The 23,765-nt window shown below is 38.6% G+C and overlaps 1 protein-coding gene and 1 long non-coding RNA gene across 2 annotated transcripts in view; one reads left to right on the plus strand and one right to left on the minus strand.

The window, feature by feature from the left end:
- On the minus strand, positions 1 to 21,664 carry PSMA6 (proteasome 20S subunit alpha 6). Its single transcript, XM_040256756.1, has 7 exons — positions 20,798 to 21,664; positions 7,240 to 7,334; positions 6,778 to 6,859; positions 5,898 to 6,053; positions 3,346 to 3,524; positions 2,016 to 2,110; positions 1 to 230 (listed from the first exon to the last, which is right to left on the minus strand). Exons 1-7 carry the CDS (start codon positions 20,871 to 20,873, stop codon positions 173 to 175), a joined length of 741 nt encoding a protein of 246 aa, XP_040112690.1. The 5' UTR covers positions 20,874 to 21,664; the 3' UTR covers positions 1 to 172.
- Positions 20,978 to 23,765, plus strand: part of LOC120875085 — a 7,459-nt gene continuing 4,671 nt past the window's right edge. Inside the window, exon 1 of the long non-coding RNA XR_005723809.1 lies at positions 20,978 to 21,118. This is a non-coding gene — a long non-coding RNA (uncharacterized LOC120875085). The remainder of the gene's footprint in view (positions 21,119 to 23,765) is intronic.

The following is a 23,765-nucleotide window of genomic DNA, read 5'->3' on the forward strand; positions in this document are numbered from 1 at the left end:
TTATTTTCCAAAAGCATTGGTTTTATTTATACAGACAGAGTCCTAACCATTTCAGTGGCAGCAAGAGTGGGAGAAGTTCCTTTTTCAATCGAGGGGCCCCCAAAATGTTGGTCTGTTGTTACCAAACACACAGGCAAGTGGCGTCATGGATTTGGTAAACTAACTACAGTGTCTAGTCTCTCTCTGCTAGAGCAACAAGGTGAGCGTCAATCTCAGCTTCTGTAAGAATCCTGGAAGGCAAAGGGAAAAAAACCCCACAACTATTTACTTTTTGAAAACCTTTTATTATGCAAAATAAACACCACACACACACAAAAGTAGGATAGCAATGACCTCTTGTGTACCTATCACCCAATTTGATAGGTTGATACCGACCTGATTCCTTATTTAGGAAGATGCCCTGGAGGAGGGCATGGCAACCCACTCCAGTGTTCTTGCCTGGAGAATCCCATGGAGAGAGGAGCCTTGCGGGCCACAGGGTTGCACAGACACAACTGAAGTGACTTTGTATGCATGCAAGTAGTGTATACAGTTGTTTATGCTTATTATTTAAATACTATCTAGCTATTATTTTTATATATAAGTATATATATATTCTATTTATTATTTAAATACTATCAATTTATAAATGATACAAGAGTTTTCTGAAGACATAAGCTCTTTGATTTCTTATTTAACTAGTAGATGAAAATAAAGACTTTAAAGGTTATAGAAGGGTCTCAGAATAGAACACAAGAACTGGAGGTCCTTTAGAGAAATTGCTCCTACTGGAATTTTACTGCTTTAGGGAAAAAAAAAAGAAAGAAAAAAAAAAAAAAGGCAACCTTTTCCTCCAGGGGATAAAGGAAATTCAATTATGTTTTTTTTAAAAGTTCCATAAATTTTTCTCAAATCTTTCAAGTTTATATCACTTACCCAAAGGCAACAAAAACCACAAACTAGAAAAATGTATTAACAAAGCTCTGAAAGGTCTGGTTAAGCTTAGTTTACTACTTTTGTTCCCCAGCCCTAACCTTGACATGTGTTTTTTAAATTCTGACCTAAGAGTAAATACGCGTAACAGTTAACATGCCTTCCAGCAGGTTCTTTGCATCTGTGATTTAACAGAAACATTCTCTATTCACAAGAGTATCCAGGTTCATGGTAAAAGTAAACCACCTCACAGATTTGCTGGGAGGATTAAGTGAGCTGATAACATGTTAAGCACCCAGTACAGATTTGACTCATGGAAGCTCTGAGTAAGAACAGACAAGCATCCAGTCCAGCATCAGATATTCAATTAGCTATACGCAAAATCTGGGGGTTTCAAAGATACCCAGATAGGGTCTGATGTACATCAGTATTTCATATTGTTCTTCAAAGCTCCATTTAAATAACCACTAAATAATCAAAGCTCCATCTGAAAACTACTAGTTTGGAGCTGAATTTCTATTGGCCTTAAGCTAAAAACAGAAAAACACTTATACTTACTTTACTCCTTATATAAAGGAGGTTATTATACATCACCTCTGGTATTAGGTATAAAATAAATAAAATGAGAAAAAAGCAGTTATGTCTGTTTTAAGGAGATATCCAATAAGTTTTAAAACAGACCTCTCAGGACCTCACTGGTGGTCCAGTGGTTAAGAATCCACCTTGCAATGCAAAGGGATGCAGGTCCAATCCCTGATGGGGAACTAAATCCCACAGGCTGCGGAGCAACTAAGCCTGTGAGCCGCAACTACCAAGCCTGTGAGCTCCGGAGCCCACACACAACCAGAGTGTGCAACAAGGATGCTGCGTGCTGCAACCAAGATCCGACGCAGTTAAACAAATAGTAAAATAAACGACAATAACAACAAAACCAGATCTCTCAGGTGCTGGGGTGCTGGGGAAAAAACCTAACTCTCGTTCAAAAAAGTGTTTTTTCTTCAAGTTATAGGACAAATAAACCAACACACCTCCACCTTTCTACACTAGAATTTATCACTTGGCAAACTTCTTTAGGTACCTAGCCAACAATAAATATATCTCACCTGAATTTAGGATTTTCGACTGTAACTACTCCAACTTCTATTTCTGAAGGTTTGAAATCAATTGATAGAACAGTAGACAGGCATGTAATCGCAGTCTGAAAAAAAGTATCAATATTTAAAATAATATAGAATTTTTCAGAGATTCCAAGATTTTTCTCATCCTAATCATATTTGACTCATGAATTAACCACAAGCTATTCATTTTTTAGGTGGTAGTTCAACAGCCACACAGATTGCTTAATTCTAAGATGTTGCCTGCCAATAACAAACTTGTTTATACCAAGTTGAGCTATAAATGAAAGGCGTCTCACAAGAAAAATAGGGTGATTAAGACAAAACAGTTTGTTTACCTGACGATCACTACATGCCAGACAATACGCTCAGCACTTGGAGTGAGATAAAGAGGATAAAGATGAATACAGCCTTCTTTTAAGGAATTTACAGTGATAACACTTTAAGAATGTTTTAAGTGGCTTTGCACGTGATGTGATTAATTCATGTAACTATGAATTGCAATTAAAAAAAAAAACCTTAAGAGACATTTAAACAGTACCTCCCACATAAGAATGAGATTCACATTTCCTGTTAGTATATGATAATACTGCCAACCATACATAAAATTATTAGATGATAATTTTCCCTTTCTTGTTTATCAGAATCACGTTAGTCTTCAGAATTGATGTATCCCAGACCTTCTTTTCAACAATTCACTAAAATTTTGTTTTTAACTTCTTGGCAATAAATAAGAAGCTTCTTTAGTCTAAGGTTACTAAGTACTTGTATAAGAATTTTGGCTTGTCCTGTCAATTTAAAGCTTTCCAATCATAACCAACAATCCCCTCAAGAATACTGCTTAATGCTGACTCGAGGCATTTCAGCTATAATTTCTCTGTCAAGTCCTCCTGTGGGCACACTGTTTTACTATGAAGATGTCTGCTTCCCTGAAAACTTGGTGTGTGACTGCTTTTCTTTTAGGGCCATAAGAGCAATATTACTGACTCAACTTTCTCACTTCTGCTTCCAGTGAGCTTAAGTCTAATTTGAATCACAGCCATGCAGGTTTTCGGCCTGGTCTTGACTTGATTCTCAGTTATATTTTCCCATTTTATGTGTTTTGCTGAAAGCAGTCTAAAATCCAGTATGAGACAGAGAATTAGATGAATAAAGCAGTCCTTACTGTTCCCATGTGACATCAATTTTACTATTAACCTGACAAACCTGGATATCATGACTATCCCAGGAACAGCTTATAAAGATTGTCAATTATGCAACGGTCTTCATTATTCTACATAGCATTAAAAAAAAGGTCAGCTCCTTTCAGTTAACTTACTTCCACTGTTTGTTCAAAGGTCCAATCAAATTTCTTCTTTACTTTTTTTTCAAGGAAGCTGGTTGACTCAGTTTGTTTAACTCCTGCTGCAGTTGCTTTAAACCCACAGTAGTAACCTGCAGGATCACACTTGTACACCTGTGGGCCTTGCTCTTCATCTATACCAATTAAAATCATACCTAAACAGAAAGACAGACCCTCATTAAATATCTTAAACCTTCATACAACCAGATTTCATCTCTCTTGGTGTTGTCATGTATCTGTTAATCATTACTCTGGCTATTTTAGGATATATACATATATATAATTCCTGAGAACAGGTTTTTTAATGTGACAGATAGTAAGTGCTCACTAAATGTGGAAATTAAATGATGTTATATAGAAAAGGCAACTCATGAAAGCAAAGAAAATCAAGTTAGCCAATTTCAGAATTCTTAAAAAAATTTTTTTTAAATGTTTTGCTTGAAGAAAACTAGTAACAAAACATAGTTTATCACCACAGATAAATGAGGTAATAAATCTCCACTTTGCAAAAGGTTTCATCAGATTTTTTAAAAGGTCTGAATGATCACAAATATAACATACAATTTTCTAATCCCTGCTATTACCTAAAGCATGTTCCTCTGAACCCCAACCCCTCAAGATGTTAACTGGTCAGATAAATTTGGAAAATAGACTTTTCACATATTATTTTTAGAAAATATACAAAAGCATATTAAGTGTTCTAAAATCTTCTGCTGTAAGCTGATCTACTTTACCTCAGTAGTTCTTAAATTTATTTGCTCACAGAATACTTTTTTATTTTAAATTTAGGAACTACCTATTAAGGTTCTAAAGAACTGAAAGTGTATGGAACTCACCTTGGGAATGCTGGCACTAAGTGAAATAAACCTAGGGACTAGTTGCTCACCTCTATCTATAATGCCCCTCTTTGTTACTGTTGATATATATTCCTGTACTAGTCAGTATAAACCAAATTCTAAATTCTGTACACATAATATATTATAAATGTTATTATAATGACATACAATTAAGATAAACACCACTGCCAAACTTCTCTCTACTCAGCAGAACAGGTAAAGTATTTAAAGAAGGGCTTAACCCCATCTGAACCTTTTTAATATAGTGTCTTATGTTATCCATAACATTTCTTTACATTTTATACTTGACATACAATAGAAAGTACCAAGGACACCATAAAAGAGATACCCACTTACTGCCTGGGGGGCGGGAGGGTGGGGGGTGTTAGTTAACACTTCCTTACTCCAGATGAGCAGGGTTTAACACACGATAAGGAACGAAGGGCAATCAAGGCAAAAGGAACACACACAAAGGGACACAAAACGTCAGGATACACCCAGGACAAAATACATGGACAAAAAGATCCATGTATTACAGTAGCTTCAGGAGAAAGAGAAATGCAGCACAAGAAAGAGGCAACATGGGAATAAACTGTAAGGGACCCTGCACATCATATTAACAACAAAACAACAAAACTCTAGGATGACAAGTCAGGTAGCAATATGGAACAGTCTAGGAAAGGGTAAGAAGGGAGAAAGGGGGTAAAATAGGTGGCAAAGGCAAAAGACGATGGAAAAGTGACACAGGAGGTGGAAGGGCCAGGTGTTCTGCAGGAAAGCTTGACAGTCGGACTAAACAGAAGCCCAGGGAAGGTGAGGTGGGGGAGGAACAGAGTTGAGGATGAGAGTAGGAAAACAGCAATGATTTCGAGTTTAAAGTATCTGTGGGACACGAAGGAAGACTGGGATAAAGCTAATGAGGGAGTGACTGGCATATAGATGAGACAGTAAAGTAAAGCCAAGAAAGCGGATGAGATTACCCAGACCAAACAAAGAGGACAGAAGGGCCAATGAGAGAAACCTGATGAACAACATTTAAGGGACCAGTAGACGAGGATAAACTAAGGAAAGTGAGGCGGCGGCGGCGGCGAAGAGTATCACTGAAGAAATCAAGGGAGACTTTTTAAAGTAATAGGTCAATCATTACACTGACTGCTTTAATTCTCATAAATAAATGACATACTGTCTGAAACAGTCATGTTGAATTTTCCAGGCTAACTTATTCCAAGAGTTTAAATCAATAAATCTTATTTCTCTCCCAATAAAATTTTACTTGTTTTTTAAAAGAAGAAATTTATTCTTCTTTATATGACTATAAAGTATATAAAATATAAAGTATATGAATCACAGGCCTATGTGTGTGAGCCTGAATCTTTAGGGTGGTCAAAAGAAACAACTACAATGTTAAGATGCCTAATTTAGGCATTTTCACTGAACTAGTAATCTGGAGTTGCAGTGGAATCTCCACTACAAAAGCCTAATTGTGTCTCATGTTTAAACGTAGTGCCTAAAAGACTGCTGTGAAACCTATCCTTCCAACACCCATTTATTATAAAGGGTTTTCTCACCCTTCATAATTTTCCAAACCACATGTTCAAAACCCAAGTCTTACTGAAATAACTTTCTTAATGTATGTCTCTAAAAAATAATCTGAATTCATTAATTACTTGGGAGACTTCCTTGCATACTTACAACAACCAAGAGGCCTCATTTCAGCATTCTGTGTGTAGACCTGAGAAATATCAGCGATTCTTTTACACAGCATGTCCACGGGAATTTCGTAACCATACTTGTATTTCCAATTAGCTGCCTCATAGCGTGCCCTCTGTACCTGGGATCTACTGTCAGCTTAGAGCATAAGAAACAAAGGTTTATTTCGTTAGAAGAAAAGAATGAACCTGAAAGCCAGGTAACTGTCCCAACATATGCATGCATCTCATTATGACTTAAGGAAAGCAGAAGTGGTCCGCAATGGTTTTTTCTCCCACCAACATACACTGAATGACTCAGCAATAAGTATGTGACAAAAAAGGGAAAAAATGTAAAAGATGAAGTCCTATGCATAGCTCTGCTCTTTTATGCTGAACTCTTCTTCATCAGCCATCACAATAATTTCTAAAAGTGTCTAATCATCTCCTAAAGAACAAGGTATAAGGAGAAAGAATAAGGTTTCTCTCCACCTTTCTGTAGGCTTGAATGTTCCCTTGATTTCAGAAAACAGAAACCCAAAGTTATTTTCACAACTGTCACCTACTTCTAACCAGTGTCACTATCACCAGGTTTGAGATATACTGACATGTCCTCTTAAATTTTAACCATATCATAGATGAAATAAATTAATAAACCATTTCAAAGATGAAATCAATCATTTTTGAGAGGGCCTTTGCTCAGTTTCCCTGACAGCAGCATAGATATCTAATTCTATTAAACTTACGGTTTCAAAAACGCACACAATACTCTGAAGATTGATACTAGCCTTGGAAGACTGCAAATCAGATATGCAGGGAAGCCTTTTAAAATTAAAAATAATGTGAAGAAAATAACAAATCTAAGTAAGTATCAAGCCAGTCACCTGTCATTCCTGTCATCACACAGCCAATGTTTTCAGTTATCTTGAATAAGTGAGTCACTGTGCTGGAATCCAGTAATTTGTCCTAAAGAACAAACCAAGATAATTTAAAAACAAAAACAAAAACAGGTCTCTGTGTAATGATAAAAAAAATTATGGAATTATAACAATGAACTATAAATGTCTTCTGTTCATTTTACAGTTAAAACAAACAAACAAACAAAAAAAATGGAGGTGTGGGCACTACCCTATTTTCCTTTTTAATATGATATGTTTTCTGTGGGCAAGAACTTTAGCTCACCAAAGTGTGTTCTAAGGTGCCTGAAGACAAAAGACCTAGGAATGCCATTGTGCTTATAAAAATAACATCAACATATACAGATAATAATATACCCTTGTACAAACTCATGAGACATTCTTACACTGCATTCTGCAACAAGTGCCTATCTGGGCAGTACTACTTACAGGTACTTTCTTCTGTGTGACAATCACTGCACAGTCTTTCCCTCTGACAGCTACTGATGTAAGGCCACCCTGGTTAATAGCCTTAAAAGCATATTCTGGAAGATAGAACAGTTTTTTAAAAATGTGAAATAAATGATCATAGATCCATGCAACTGAGTAATAAACAGTTATTAAAAATAAACAGCTTGATTAACATGGAATGCCATTAAGATACACAAAATCAAAATAATAATGATAATAATAAACCATGATTAAACCAACTGTATTTCTTTTCATTTTGATCATTTTCATCAGGAGCAAACATCAAATTTCCAATAAACAATTTTTATCATATCAAATCTTTATCAATTGTTTTATCATTTAAAAAAATCCTTTATAGCCATTATTCCTACCATGTTTGGTTTTCCTGGGTCAACTTTAGATGCTCTATATTTTCTCAAGATTTACTATTTCTGTTAACTTTTGGTCAATAACTAATTGATTGTATGCAGCTTTAATTGCTGTTAGATATCTATAACAAACTACAGCTTGTGCACTTCTCTAGTTGCTGTCAAACCACTCCCACTTTAAAACAGCTGATCAAAGTGATTTATAAAAACTAACTACTACGTGGTTTAGCTGAGACTGCCTATGGAGAGCAGAATTACAGATGAGACTATCCCTTTCAATGTTATTTATTTCTGTAATATTTAAACTTAATAAAAACATATTTTGTAATCAGGAAAACTGCAACAAAATTTAATATATGCTCACTATAGAAAATACAGAGGAAATATAGAAGAAAAAAAATCACTCACTACTCCAGTTGTTATTTACATCTGACACATAATAAATGCTTTCAAAATTCTGTCAAGTATTACTCTGCACACCAGGTCTGAGGCCTGGTCTCATTTGGTTCAAAAAGCCACTGGTGATGAGGCTCATCTAAGGAAGATATTAGCTATGACACCAAAGAATTTCCTTTAATAGAAGCTGTGATAAAAATCCTTTATCAAATTATAATAACTTGTTTTTACCATCTCATTATACCACAAATAATTTCTAAAATATGTTTCATAATGCTTCTCAGTTCTGTTTCTCATATGGTCAATAAAGTCTGTACCAGATCAATCCTCCAGACAAACTATAAATTCTAGCCAAAACAATAACTGCCCAAAGATACCAGAGAGAGGCCAAAAGTACACAGATTCTAGAGAGGGAGTTAGTGTCTGAAGAAGGGAATGGAGTGGGGTCAACCTCCCATTTTCATGACTTACAGCTTGCCTGCAGGCCTCAGTCTGGGCTAAACATCTACAGAAAATTCAGTCCTTTTGACCTGTAGAGCTAGAGAAAAGCTTGGGGGAGTAATCACAGCTGCTGGAGAATGAGGGAGAAGAAAGGAGAGAGGGAGAGCCTCAGTGTCTTTATTGCCCAAATCTCTGGCTGATTCCATAACCACACATAACAAAAGACAGACTCCAAGCATCTTAGCTAGGATAAAAGAATAAAGGTTAGATTTAAGCTGCCATCAATTAACTGCCTGCTAGAAGGAGGAACATAACAAAATCCAGTCTTTACAACCCAACATTTACAAATGCCCAGGATATAATCCAGAATTACTCAACATACTAAAAAAGAAAACAAACAAAACATAGTTAAATGTGATCTACTTATAGGAGATCAACCCTGAGATGATCCAGATGTTGTATTAGCAGGCAAAGTTATCAAAACTATGTTCAGTGACATAATAAAAATATTCAAGATGAAGTAAGAAATCTCAGTAAAGTACAAAAGAACCAAGTAGAAATTACAAAACTAAAAAATACATTTAAAATTTAAAAATTCACCAAATGGACTTAACTGCAGAATGGAGATAATATAGCAAAGAGTATGAAAAATGAATCAAAGTACACTTTTTGTTTTTTGCCTTGCTACATGACAATGTGGGGTCCAGTTCCTGGACTAGGGATAGAATCCATGCCCCTGCAATGGAAGCAGAGAATCCTACCCAGTGGTCCACCAGGGAATTCCCTACCCAATTTTAAACAAGAGAAAACAGGTTTAAAAATACAAGTCTGCAGATTAATATCAACAGGTATAAGTGTGTTTAACTGGAGAGGAAAGAATGAGACCCAAAACAGAAACAAACAAAAATTTGAGTAATAATGGTTAAAATGTTCCAAATTTGGCAGAAGACATAAAATTCCAAATTGAAGATCCAGCAAACTCCAAGCAGGATAAATAAAAAGAAACCTGACTCATTACAGTAAAATTCCTGAAAATCAAAAGCAGAGAAAACTTTGAGAACAGAGAAGAAGAACAGATTATATACAAGAGAACAATGATTTAAATTCCATGGATTTCACCTGAAGTTAGTGGAACATCCTTAAATTGTGGAAAGAAAAACCATCAATTCAGAATTCTATTTTCAACAAAAACATCCTTCAAGAATGAAAGTAAAACAGACACTTTCAGATCTGCAACAAAAATGCTAAAAGAAGTTCTCTGGGCTGAAGGAAAATAGTACCAAGAGAAAACTCCAATCTTTAGAAATGAGAAACATCAATAAATGGTAAATATCTGGATAAATATAAAACACTTATTTTATTCTCTTTAATTCTTTAAAAATACATAACAAAATTATAACATTTATGGAGTTTGTAAAATATGGAGATGTATTACTTATAGAAGGAAAGGGAGTAAGTTGACTTACAATGTTTTAAGGCTTGTACATTTTTTGTGCAATGATAAACATTAACTCTAAGAAAGATGGGAAGAAGTTAAGCATATATACTGTAATCCTTAAAACAAGACTAAAAAATGCTAAGATGTAGCCAAAAGGCTAATAGATTAAAATGAAATCCCCAAAACTGTTCAAATAATCAAAAAGAAGGCAAGGGAGGAGGTAATGAGGAAAAAACAAGCAAACAAAACAGAGACAAACAGAAATAAATAAAATGATAAGTTAAAATCTAACCATGTCAAAAAAAGAGAAATCTAACCATGTTAACAATTGCATTAAATGTTAATAGATGAAATACTCCAATGAAAAGCATAAACTGTCAGAACGGATAAAAAAGCAAGACTCAAAATATGTGCTGACAACTGGAGACATACTTTACAAAATGGATGAAAAATCGATTAGCCTGGGATGGAGTGGGCACACAGGGGAAATGGATGGGCAAAGTGCTAGAAACCCTATATTTTGGAAATTTTTTAAATTTGAAAAATTTAAACCGTATTTCTAAATAATCCATAGGTCCAAGAAGTAATCACAAAGGAAATTTTAAAATATTTTGAACTGAACAGTAATGGTAAAATATAACAAAACTTGCAGGTTGCAGCTCAAAGTGTTCAGAAGGAATTTTACCACTACGGTGGATGGATCCTAAGGTGGCCTCCTCTCAACAGTACCTGCCTCCTGCTGTGTAATTCCCTCTCCTGAGTATGGGCAAAATCTCTAACTCCCTTCTAACTGAATACATCAAAGGTGATGGATGGCATCTTCCTGATTACATTATATAAGACTATCTTGCTAGCAGACTCACTCTAGACCTTCTTCCTGCTGGACTGGTAAGTGGCTCCATGGCGAACCACTGGTGGCCTCTGGTGAAGTCAGTCAGTCAGAAAGTGGCTAGGGCCCCCAGTTCTACACTGCAAACCTAAGTTTCTACTTTAACAAGCTAGAAAAAGGCAAAATAAAACCAAATTAGAAAAAAGAAATAATAAAGATCAGAAATCAATGAAACAGACATAAAAGAGGACATGAGCAAAGTCAAAAATTGATTGTTTGAACTAATTCCTAGAACCTGCAAACATTACCATGTATAGCTTCTTTCCCCCCAAAAAACTCTCTGCACACGTGATTAAGTTAATCTTGAGATGGGGAGATTATTCTGGTGGTCTCTAAATGCATTCCTATGTATCCTTATTAAGAGAGACAGATGGAAATTTTACACACACAGAGAAGGAGGTGCTATGAAGGAGGAGCAGAGAGATTTGCAAATGCTGGTCTTGAAGATAAGAGGGATGGAGCAGGAGCCACAAGCCAAGAGATCCTGGTAGCCTCTCGAAGTGGACAAGACAAGGGAAGCATTCTTCCCTAGAGCCTCCAGAGGCAGAACAGCCCTGCTTGACACTCTGATCTTGGTCCAATGATACAGATTTTAGACTTCTGGCTTTCAGAACTGTGACAGAATAAATTTCTGTTGTTTTAAGCAACCAGGTTTGTAGTAATTTGTTATAGCAGCCACAGGAAACTAATAAAAACCTCTAGCCATACTAATCTAGAAAATGAGAGAATACAATAACCAGTTAGTTATCAGTAATAAAATGATTATCACTATAGATACTACAGAGATAAATATTAGGAACAACCTTTTCTATACAGATGTATATCTGGGTCTAATAACTGGGTCACTATCCTTGATCTCACTTGATTTCAGTACATTTTCAATTGTCAGCTGTTACTACCTGATTGTTCAGAACACAATTTTGGCCTAAAAAATATTCTGTCTATGGGTGTTATTGTTTAGTTACTAAGTCGTGTCTGACTCTTTTGTAGCCCCATGGACTGTAGCCTGCCAGACTCCTCTGTTCATATTTCCCAGGCAAGAATACTGGAGTGGGTTGCCATTTCCTTCTCCAGGGGATCATCCCAACCCAGGGATTGAACCAGCATCTCCTGTACTGGGAGGCAGATTCTTTATCACTGAGCCATGTGGGAAGCCTGTCTATGGATATGGAAGGCTATTAGTTTGCAATTTTTACCATCTCTCCTCTTACAATGTACTTTTTGCTTCTTCAAGTCCTCTCTGGACTGCGCTATCACTCTTATTTCCACCTAGCTAAAAAAAAACTAAAGCCTGTCCTTCCCCTCAGGTGTCCTCCATTTCCCATGGATACTTTCTCTGATTGTCCTAGAAGGGATTCTTCAACACTTTCTCTAAATTTCCATAGCATTTCCTATTTCACTAGCAATTTTAGCATTTTCAGCTGTGTTATTTCCCCCTCCACCACCAGACTGCATAGTCAAAGTAGGAACCAAGGAGCTTTAAAATTACATTTGCAACCAGCAGACACTAAGTCAAAGGTTGGCCATGGATCCAATCCAGCTTACTCCAACTGGTTTAGAATACACAGTTTTCTAGGAAAATTTTAATTAACTAAAAGTTTGATAAAATAAAAGCAGGATTATTTTTTCTTAGAAAACAATTCTGGTATCATCTGACCGACCCTCAGAGCAACTGTCCAGCAGAGCATAAATCATTCAGGGCTGACATGTGTTCTGCAGTTTTTCACAGTTCCCATCACTCCTCCTGGCTCACCAGCTGGTTTCACTCATGTGCATTACTTACCTGTTCTGCTTAAATAATGCAAAACATAAAAAGCCACAAAGGAAAAGAGCTATGGCTCTCACCACATATTAAAATTTGCTCCCACAAAATATAAAGAAAGTTTTTACATATTAAAAATGTTTCTCAACAGAGAATGTGCCTATGAATTAGCAAAAATCCATTAAAGGGGTCGGTGTCCTCTCTTCCTCTCTATATAGACTACTGCTGTCCAACAGAACTTTCTGTGATGAAGGCACTGTTCTGTATTTGCACGATCCAATATAATAGGCAACAGCCACGTGTGACTACTGAGCACCTGAAATATGGCTAGTGCATCTGAGAAACTGAATTCTTAAAGTTCTTAGTTAAGAATATCATTCCTGGACTTGCCTGGTGGTCTAGTAGTTGAGACTCCACACTTCTACAATAGGGGGCTCAGGGTCGATCCCTGGCTAGGAAACTAGGATTCCATGAGATGCGGGGCCCCCCAAACAATTCCTGCTATTTATCTCCTACTTTTCAGTCTCCTTCACTGCTTCCATCTCTTCAGCTGGCTCCTTAAATACTGGCATCCCCAAGGATTCTATCACTTCTCCCTATCACTGGGTGATTTTCCTATATAATCACTACTACCTGTCATTTTTAGCTCTGAATTTATATTTGTAAACGCTCATTTCTCCCACAGGCATGGCTGAGATTAAACAACTCTTGGGCTTCCCAGGTGGTGCAGTGGTGAAGAATTCGCCCTGCCAATGCAGGAGACTCGGGTATGATCTCTGGGTCGGGAACATCCCCTGGAGAAGGACGTGGCAACCCACTTCAGTAGTCTTGCCTGGGAAATGTCATGGTCAGAGGAGCCTGGTGGGCTGCAGTCCATGGGGTCACAAAGAGTCGGACTGAGCATGCACGCAGTTATCTCTGCAAACCTGCTTCTTACAGTTATCTCAGATTACCAACCACTCAAGTTTTCAAGCTGCAAACCTGGGTATCATTCTTGACTCTTTACTTTCCTCTTATCAGAGAAATGTCCACTCTTGTATCTAGGATTTGCTTTAAAACATTCCAGCAGAGAGGGCTAAGTGTTTGAGATTGACAAATGACAACTGAGATTGACAAACGCAGACAGTCATTAAAGCTGGGTTATGAATACACGTGTCATTGTACTATTCTACCTACTTTTGTTTGTATGGATTACTGGAACAACCCTCTCCAAAATGGTCTTCCTGTCATCTGTCCCTTTCTATTCTTAACTCTAATTCTATACCCAACTCTTCTGCTATCTTACTTAATAATCTTGTTCTTAACGATTTTTACTGGCTATGTTCAAAATCCATGAGACAAAGTCCAAACTGTAGCATGACATCCAAATCTTTTCAAAATTTTGCTACAATCTTTTTCCAATTGTCACTGTCTGCTCCAGCTACACCTGACTAACCAATATACAGGTCTCCCTAAGTTTCCTTATCTAATCTTCATGTAAATCAATTTATCTCCTCTAAGGAAACATTCCTGGCTCTCTCTGTCACTGTCACTTCCTGAAGTACCCTTCTCTGTACCAATATTTTGGTACTTACCATGTGGCATTACAGTGTAATTTTCAGTAAGATTTTATGTAAATGAATCCCCATTATAACACTACCACCAGCATAAAATAAGCTATAAAGATACATGCTGTACAGCACAGGGAATACAGCCAATATTTCATAACAACTGTAAATGGGGTATAACATTTAAAGGTTGTGAATTACTATGCTGCACACTTGAAACTTATATAATATTGTACATCAACTATACTACAATTTAAATTTTAAAAAAAGCCACCATAAAATATATTACAGTAATTTCTATAAAAATGGAAACTGTCGAGTAAAGAATTTAGAGACAGTAATTAAAAAGAAACACTGGTAGGGTAAAAGTAGTATCACAGTTTACAACAGAGGAGAGCATGAAGGCCAATTTAAAAACAGAAGTTTATAGGCAGTATTTAAAAGGTATATTTAGTTTTGAGTCAGAATTCAAATGTCAAAAACAGTAATTAAACACTTTATTTCCATCACTAAAAATTTTGCTTTTTGGATAAATTTCAGAAACTTACAAAACTAGCAAACACTGTTATGTCAATCTCAGTAATCTGTTTTTGAATGTTCAAGATTATGCAAGAAAAGAACTGATAGCCCATTTCTTATTTTTTAAATAGGAAAAATTATAATGGATTATAGTTCATCTCAAGTCCTCAATTGCTTAATCTTTAATTTAAATACATAATTAGTTACCAGTATATATATATGTGTGTGTGTATATATATATACATATATTAGGTTGAACCACATGAAAGAGCTAGTTTTACAGGTAAAAAGCAGTCAAACACCAGCAGGTTCAGAGGGCTCAATCTAACAACAAACCGTTATGTTAGAATGAAAACTGCATCCTTGATTATAAATAAAATAGTTAATAAACAGCTGTCTGTATATAGAGACCTCTTTCCACAGTAATCTCTCTTATACACTTTGCTTCCTCCCCTACAATTTTCCCCAACACTTTCCAACTTTTCCAGGACTGAGTTTATAACATTAGGAAAAAACAAGGGCTAAATATAAAAGGTACTGTGACAAAATGTTCAGGACAAGCACATAATGCCCGACAGCGGCTCACAATAGGAGCTGCTCGTGCGACGCTAGCAACAGCAGAGATGCACATCCCATTTATGGCCACTCACTGTGAAGCATCTACAGGTGATTCTGAAATTCTGATAATTAACGGAATGTAAGCCAAGATTTTTCACCCATAATTTTGTCTAAAACACTGTACTGAGATGGAAATTAAATTTTTGGTGGCAATCATGATGTAGTATGTTGTACACACAAACTTATATAATGTTATAAGCCAATGTTACTGCAATAAAAAACAAATCTAAACTTAAATTTCAAAAAAGAATGCAGCCTCCTTGTGATTTTCAGCCTATGTGACCCTAAGCCTACCAGACTTCTAACTTACAAAACTGGGAGAAAATAAATAGATGTTGTTTAAAAACAAACAAAAACCTGTGCTGAATTCTGGAAAATATTTTTCCCCATATTAACACTGGCTGGAAAAATATGGCTCCTACGTTCTTTGAAGTTTGCTTATCAAAAAAATAAGAGGTGTTCTACTGGGACAAGGCAGGTATTCTGTATGATATGTCAACATCCAATTTGAATGCAGTACAACTAGAATCTTATCGTTAAAGACTTTTTTTGAAACTGCCATTCTGTCTTTCCCTAACCTTTAAACTTAAGCAGGAAGTGCTTCTCATTTCACAGTGCCTCCTAATATTACACTCCTCAAAATGGTGATTTTTCATGCAAGTGGGGTCATTAAAAATATTGGTGGTGTGTGTGTGGGGAGGAGCGTGTGTATGTGGGGAGGGCAGATATGAGGTTGAAAACATAGCAGAGTTTGATCCCATGACTTTTTTGTATACTTTTAATATGTGGAAAATTCTGACAGAGATGGGCATACCAGACCACCTGACCTGCCTCTTGAGAAACCTATATGCAGGTCAGGAAGCAATAGTTAGAACTGGACATGGAACAACAGACTGGTTCCAAATAGGAAAAGGAGTACGTCAAGGCTGGATATTATCACCCTGCTTATTTAACTTATATGCAGAGCACATCATGAAAAATGCTGGGCTGGAAGAAGCACAAGCTGGAATCAAGATTGCTGGGAGAAATATCAATAACCTCAGATATGCAGATGACACCACTCTTATGGCAGAAAGCAAAGAACTAAAAAGCCTCTTGATGAAAGTGAAAGAGGAGAGTGAAAAAGTTGGCTTAAAGCTCAACATTTGGAAAACTAAGATCGTGGCATCTGGTCCCATCACTTCATGGGAAATAGATGGGGAAACAGTAGAAACAGTGGCTGACTTTATTTTTTTGGGCTCCAAAATCACTGCAGATGGTAATTGCAGCCATGAAATTAAAAGACGCTTACTCCTTGGAAGGAAAGTTATGACCAACTTAGATAGCATATTGAAAAGCAGAGACATTACTTCGCCACCAAAGGTCCGTCTAGTCAAGGTTACGGTTTTTCCAGTGGTCATGTATGGATGTGAGAGTTGGACTGTGAAGAAAGCTGAGTACTGAAGAATTGATGCTTTTGAACTGTGGTGTTGGAGAAGACTCTTGAGAGTCCCTTGGACTGCAAGGAGATCCAACCAGTCCATCCTAAAGGAGATCAGTCCTGGGTGTTCATTCAGTTCAGTCGCTCAGTCATGTCCGACTCTTTGCGACACCATGAATCGCAGCACGCCAGGCCTCCCTGTCCATCACCAACTCCTGGAGTTCACTCAGACTCACGTCCATCGAGTCAGTGATACCATCCAGCCATCTCATCCTTTGTCGTCCCCTTCTCCTCCTGCCCCCAATCCCTCCCAGCATCAGAGTCTTTTCCAATGCGTCAACTCTTTGCATGAGGTGGCCAAAGTACTGGAGCTTCAGCTTCAGCATCATTCCCTCCAAAGAAATCCCAGGAAACTCCAATACTTTGGCCACCTCATGCAAAGAGCTGACTCACTGGAAAAGACCCTGATGTTGGGAAAGATTGAGGGCAGGAGGAGAATGGGACAACAGAGGATGAGATGGTTGGATGGCATCACTGACTCAAGGGACATGGGTTTGGGTGGACTCCGGGAGTTGGTGATGGACCAGGAGCCCTGGCGTGCTGTGGTTCATGGGGTCGCAAAGAGTCGGACACGATTGAGTGACTGAACTGAACTGAATATGTATGTATTTATGAATATATATATACATAAATATGTATGTATGTATACATGTATACATTTAATTTCAAATCAGATCCAAGTACGGCATGAGAAGTCTGGGTTGAGAAACACTACTTTAAAGCAAGAATTCTTATGATTATTGTTATTTTTTGGCTGAGCTGAGTCTGGGTTGTGGCACGTGGGCTCTTCTATCTTCGTTGTGGCACACAGGCTCTTTTAGTTGAGGCATGTAGACTCTTAGTTGCGTCATGTGGGATGTAGTTCCTTGACCAGGGATTGAACCCAGGCCCCCAGCATTGGGAGCATGGAGTCTAAGCTATTGAACCACCAGGGAAGTCCCCAAAACAAGAATTTTTTTTTAAAACATTAAAAGAGGCAAACAGTAAGTAAGTAAGTGCATTTACTTGTGAAACTCCTGAGGTGAAAAGATTTCCATTTTTATCAGCCATGGGGGTGAGGGATTTTAACAGCATTCCTCACAGAAACATTTACTGACTGTTTATTAATACTATGTGACAGACACTAAGTTCTTTACATCTATAGGTAAATGGGATATATTTTACATATGTAGTATATGTAAAATTCCATACGTCCTCTAGTTGGTGTGGAGTTAGGACTCCCCAGGAATCCTGGCTTCAATATACACCATCACTTTCTAGATTAGAAAACCATCCTCTCCAGTCTGTCTCTACCAGTCCATTTCTTTCCTGTTTCTTATCAGCATGCTCCCTTCTCAGGAACAACCAGGCAGCGCTCACTTCACCTGGGAGGCAAATTCAAGTGACTGCTCCCATCTCCCTTGCCAGACATATTCAGCAAAAAGGCAGAAGACAGGGGCTCCAAACTAGCCAGGCTTATGGACCTATTTCCCCACTGATAACATATGAAATTCCTGAAGTTGGATTTCAAAGTCAAATACTGTTTATATAGCTCTACAGTTTACACACACACCCCCCTCCTCTTGAACACATTAAGAGAAAATTTTCAACAATTATTAAAGTGTACAGGTAAAAATAAAAAATTTCTCTACTCCTTGAGAACAAACACCATCAACAGTTTGTTTATAATTATAATTAAGATTATAATTTTAAGTTTATATCTGTATTTTTCTAAATGTATCAACTTTAGACCACATTTATCTTTTGAATCCGAACTATAGAAGATGAGGAACATCTTTAATCCTTTCCACTAACCTTTCCATTCCCTTGTCATCTCCCTATTTTTCTTCTACTATTTTTCCACTGTCAGCCATTAACAATTTGCACTCTGTCTTACATGTTTTGTCTTTGGCAGATTCTAAAGTTTAGAAACTAACAAACAATATTCACAACATTGTGACAATGTATGTATATTTCATTAGAGAATCAAGCATGGATGGACCATAAAAGAAACAGACCACACACACACACAAGCCAAAGAATCAAACAAAAAATAACATTTACTGAGAACTTAATACTGTGCTAAGCACTATACATATATTACTTTATTTAATCCTCAAAACCAACACAAAAGGGAAGAATTATTAGGCCAACTATGAAAACAGAAACTAAGGCTACAGTTGTATCACTTGCCCAGTTGAGTACTATCTATGAAGCAGAGCAGGAATTTGAATCCAGTCATGGCTCCAGGGCCTGAACTCTTCACCACTATACTGCTTAATCATACTATTCTTTCACTTTCCCTTTCCTGCTGCTGCTAAGTCACTAAGTCATCTCCGACTCTGTGCGACCCCATAGACAGCAGCCCACCAGGCTCCCCCGTCCCTGGGATTCTCCAGGCAAGAATACTGGAGTGGGTTGCCATTTCCTTCTCCAATGCATTAAAGTGAAAAGTGAAAGTGAAGTCGCTCAGTGTCCAACTCTTCGCACCCCACAGACTGCAGCCTACCAGGCTCCTCTGTCCATGGGATTTTCCAGGCAAGAGTACTGGAGTGGGGTGCCATTGCCTTCTCCGTTCCCTTTCCTAGCAATGCCTAATCAGTGCTGCCCTGAGTTGCAGAGGGAGTTAGCTACAAAGACAAAGCTTAGGGAGTTAGCTAATAACAGACAAAGCTTAAAGTTATTCTGTCTAGATATTTAACCTGTTCTGAATTGCATGCTCTATTCTAATTCTTTTTAAACTATTAAAATGACACTATATTCAGCCTTTCAACTCACCAAATCTGGGAAGCATTAAAGCCTATTGCTGGACTTTACAATATAGTATACAAAAGTCTAGTTTAAGTTACTTTCCCTGTTGGCATATTAAAAACCATGAAATAGAACATTCAAAGCACAGCCAATACAGAAGTCTTTAAAACTCAGGAATGAAAATTTTAAAACGAAACTTCCTTGAAGATACAGTTATCATCTCTGCTTCATCTTAGATCATATTTTTCAACCGGGAATGAGTTAGAAGGGTTAGCGAATTACCCTATATGATGTTGCTTCTTGCTACATTATATCCAGTATGTAGCCATAAAGTAGTCTGGTTTCATTCCAAGTTACCTTTATTTCTAACATTTACACTGTGAAGAGAACCTCCTTTATAGGCCAACTCCCTCCTTATGATTTCCAAGCACAGAAGATCACTGACTTCACCAAGGCACTGGGGTGCAAAATTCACTCAAAAAGAAAACCATCACCGGCCAGTTGTAAACCAGGTTCTCCTAATACTGACTTCTCCAATCACAGCCTAAACCCTGACACCTTTTTGATCTACCAAAATGTACTGCTATACTGAATAACTAACTACTTTAGGGTTTATCTCCAGTGAAGCTGTTCTTCAGGAAACAGCTAGTTCACTATACCTCACCTACAGTTCAGAACCAACTTTTAAATTACAGTAGCACCCAATCAGACGTGGGTTAAGACAGGATGTTAGTTTCAAGAGCAGCTCTAGAGCTGACGGTCACTCATCCTGTCTACCAGTTTTTCACAGATGTCCTGAACTCCAGTAATTTGTTATTTGGCACTTTTTATCCATTTGTTTACGTATGTCACTCCCTTTAAGCCGCGAGCTTCAATATAAGTGAGGGGGTGACATCTTTGCGTCCCCTAGGACCAGCACAACGTCTGACACACAGAGGTTCTGAAAGTCTACGTGTAATTAACCACAGGACCAGGAAGTCTATACTGCAAAGGAAAACGAAGAGGAAACGTTTTCACTAGATGGTTAATGAATCAATTACCCTTTAGATGGCTACAGACGTTGGGCCCATTCAGGCTAAACAGCCCTACCTTCCTGTAACTCTTTATAGTGACCAGGCAATGCGGCCGGTTGCCCAGGAAAGCCCGAGACCTTCCGCCTTCAGGCTCCCATCCCAGCCTGCGGATAGCAGTGGGAACATCAAGGGACCTCCACATGGACTCGGCCCTCTTCCAGTCCCAGCTCCGGCCACGCTTCAGCCCGGGACTGAACTCCGGCCGCGTCTTCCTGCTGCAGGCCGTACCATGACAGAGCAATTCGATTGGACCAAAGGCAAACGCGACTCACTCACCTACTTGGTAGAGCCGTCCCTCGGGAGAAAAAATGGTAATGTGCCGGTCAAAACCAGCGCTGGAACCTCGGGACATGGTGCACCACTATTCCAAGCACAATCTCGGGCCCCGTAGCTCCCGCACCAGGCATACAAGCCCCTCCGGAAGTTGCTACGACTGCTTCCGGGGCATCGGCGGGCTTCTTCCGCTCTTGCGCACCGAAGTTAAGACCCCAGCGCGGAGAGAGCTCCAAGGCCCCGCCTCTGGTGGGGGTGGGGAAGAGCGGGTTCTTCGACTTGAGCTTGCGCCAGCCCCACGTGTGGGTGGCTTGAAGATTGCAGGTGAGGTTCGGCTTGTGGCGGTTTAGAGCTTTCATCTGGAGAATGAATTGACTGTAGCAAGAGCAAAAAAGTTTTCCGGGGCCTCGAGTAGTGATTTGCCTCTCTGATCGCGTATTGAAGTCTATCGTTAGTTTGGTTACCTGTATATCTAGCCTGGATCTGGCTTGCTGGCGTTCTTAATCTGTTTACCCACTGGCTTCCTTCCTTCCTTCCTTCTTTCTTTCAACTGGAGTATAGTTGCTTTTACATTGCTGTGTCAGTTTCGCTGTACTGCAAAGTCAATTAGCCATACGTATACATATATCCCCTCCTTCTTGGATTTCCTTCCCATTTAGGTCACCACAGAGCACCAGGTAGACCTTGCCTGTGCCGTACAGTAGGGACTCGTTAATTATCTACTTTATACACAGTGAAAAAAGTGAAAGAGAAGTCGCTCGGTTGTGTCCGACTCTTTGCGACTGCATGGACTGTAGCCTACCAGGCTCCTCAGTCCATGGAATTTTCCAGGCAAGAATACTGGAGTGGGTTGCCATTTCCTTCTCCAGGGGATCTTCCCAACCCCAGGGATTGAACCCAGGTCTCCCGCATTGCAGGCAGACACTTTACCGTCTGAGCCATCAGGGAAGCAATATACACAGTAGCAGTGTATATATGTCGACGCCAGTCTCAATTCATCCCACTCCCCTCCCTCACCTTTTGGTATCCATAGCTTAGTTCTCTATGTCTGTGTCTCAGTTTCTGCTTAACAAGATCATCTTTACCATTTTCCTATTTCCACATATATGGCGTTAATATACAATATTCGTTTTCCTCTTTCTGACTTCATTCTGACAGTCTCTAGGTTCATCCACGTTTCTGCACATGACAAGTTTCTATCCAACCACTGTCTTTCCTGCTATGAAAGGGAGAAATAAATAGATCGCAGCTGCTCTGGCAATGAAAGTGAAGTCGTTCAGTCATGTCTGACTCTTTGCAACCCCGTAGACTGTAGCCTACCAGACTTCTCCATCCATGGGATTTTCCAGGCAAGAGTACTGGAGTGGGTTGCCATTTCCTTCTCCAGGGGATCTTCCTGACCCAGGGTTTGAACCCAGGTCTCCTGCATTGCAGGCAGATGTTTTATCCTCTGAGCCACCAGGGAAGCCCTGGCAGTAGCCAGTTAAATTTAGGTACAGAAGGGAGAGGGTGTTGCTAGCCACTCCAGAGCACAATTTTATTCTGGCCAGGTAAGTTCTTCCTTTGGCCAGGAGCTCTGGACAGTTTTGTCTTAAAAGTGGAACTGAAGTTGAAATATAGGTGTAATAGGGCTTCCTGATGGCTCAGTCAGTATAAAGAACCTACCTGCAATGCAGGAGACCTAGGTACAGATCCCTGGGTCTGGAAGATCCCCTGGAGAAGGGAATGGCTACCCACTCCAGTATTCTTGCCTGGAGAATTCCATGGACAGAGGAGCCTGGTGGGCTATAGTCCACAGAATTACAAAGAATCGGACACAACTGAGCGGTTAACAATAGGCAATATAGGTGTAATAAAGGAATCAGTAGCCTTGATTGATAATGAACAAGAACGGAAGGGACAAGGCTCAAAGCAGGCTTGTGGTAGATGAAGTAATGAGAATAATTTCCAAACAGGCAAGTTCGCTCTGGGAGAACAGCAAGTGACTTTTGAAACTGTAAAATGTGCCTGTTTTGACCTACCCCAAGACACACACTTCTATTTAGTGACTGTAAAATGCAAACCAGATGTTAAACTAGTGTAGCTGGCCAAACAGCTTGTGTACCAGGAAAGCCAGGTATAACAAGAGTCTGGCACTTCAATACCAGTTGCAAGTAATATTGAAGAAGGAATTCTTACCTCTTTAATGTATTTTCTCTTAAACTCACTTTCTATTTAAAAGAAAAAAATTTTAAGAGCCTCCTAAGGAGTTTCTTAAAGAAGTTCTAATTTTTCAAGAGTATTTAAAAAAAAAAAACCTTCTATTTCACTACTGAAAAAGAAAATCCAAAACTGAAACTCAATTAAGAAAATACTAAGTGCAGACATCATTTCTGGCACACAGGGTACTTTCCGGCTCCCTCTGATTCCAGAGTGTCCTGATGAAAGTTGTTCCTAGGTTTAGGTCCCTATCCGTGGGACCAACTCCTCCTGACACTGAGTACTTTTTTTTCTTAGACTCTGAGCAAGCCCCTTAGATTGTAACTTCAAAAGTTCACCTGAATAGTCAGATAAAATGACTTCTCTGTAAGGTTGCTTGGAGGGTGAACTCACTCAACAACCCCCTCTATGATGATATTCCTCAAAACTAGGTCTCTGGCTGTACCACTCGCTAGTGCTAAGTCTTCTCTAATCGCCTATGGGGTACTTTTCACGTTGAGACACATAGTACCTCCAAACCTAACATGTTTAAAAACAGAACACACCTCATTCCATCTCTTTTCTCTCAAGCCAGTTAGTTCCCTTCCCTCATACTACATTTTCCAAGTCCTCAGAGTCAAAACCTTGCAATAGTTGTCAGTTCCCCAAAATCTCCCCAGGTAATTCTGATCCTTTTTATTCTGCTCTCCTCTTTTCCACCATATAATTCATAATTTGTTTAATAATTCATAATTCATAAAATGTTTATTGTCTCTCCTCACCCAACCCAAGG

This window comes from Oryx dammah, unplaced genomic scaffold (genome assembly GCF_014754425.2).
Source record: "Oryx dammah isolate SB20612 unplaced genomic scaffold, SCBI_Odam_1.1 HiC_scaffold_16, whole genome shotgun sequence".
NCBI classification, from domain to species: Eukaryota; Metazoa; Chordata; class Mammalia; order Artiodactyla; family Bovidae; genus Oryx; species Oryx dammah.

Excerpts from the sequence above, each read along its gene's own strand:
- PSMA6 (XM_040256756.1), bottom strand. The coding sequence starts at position 20,873 with ATGTCCCGAGGTTCCAGCGCTGGTTTTGACCGGCACATTACCATTTTT. Across the intron at positions 7,335-20,797 it reads GGGACGGCTCTACCAAGTAG|AATATGCTTTTAAGGCTATT; the intron begins GTGAGTGAGTCG and ends TCTATCTTCCAG. Across the intron at positions 3,525-5,897 it reads AATGAGGCCTCTTGGTTGTT|GTATGATTTTAATTGGTATA; the intron begins GTAAGTATGCAA and ends CTTTCTGTTTAG.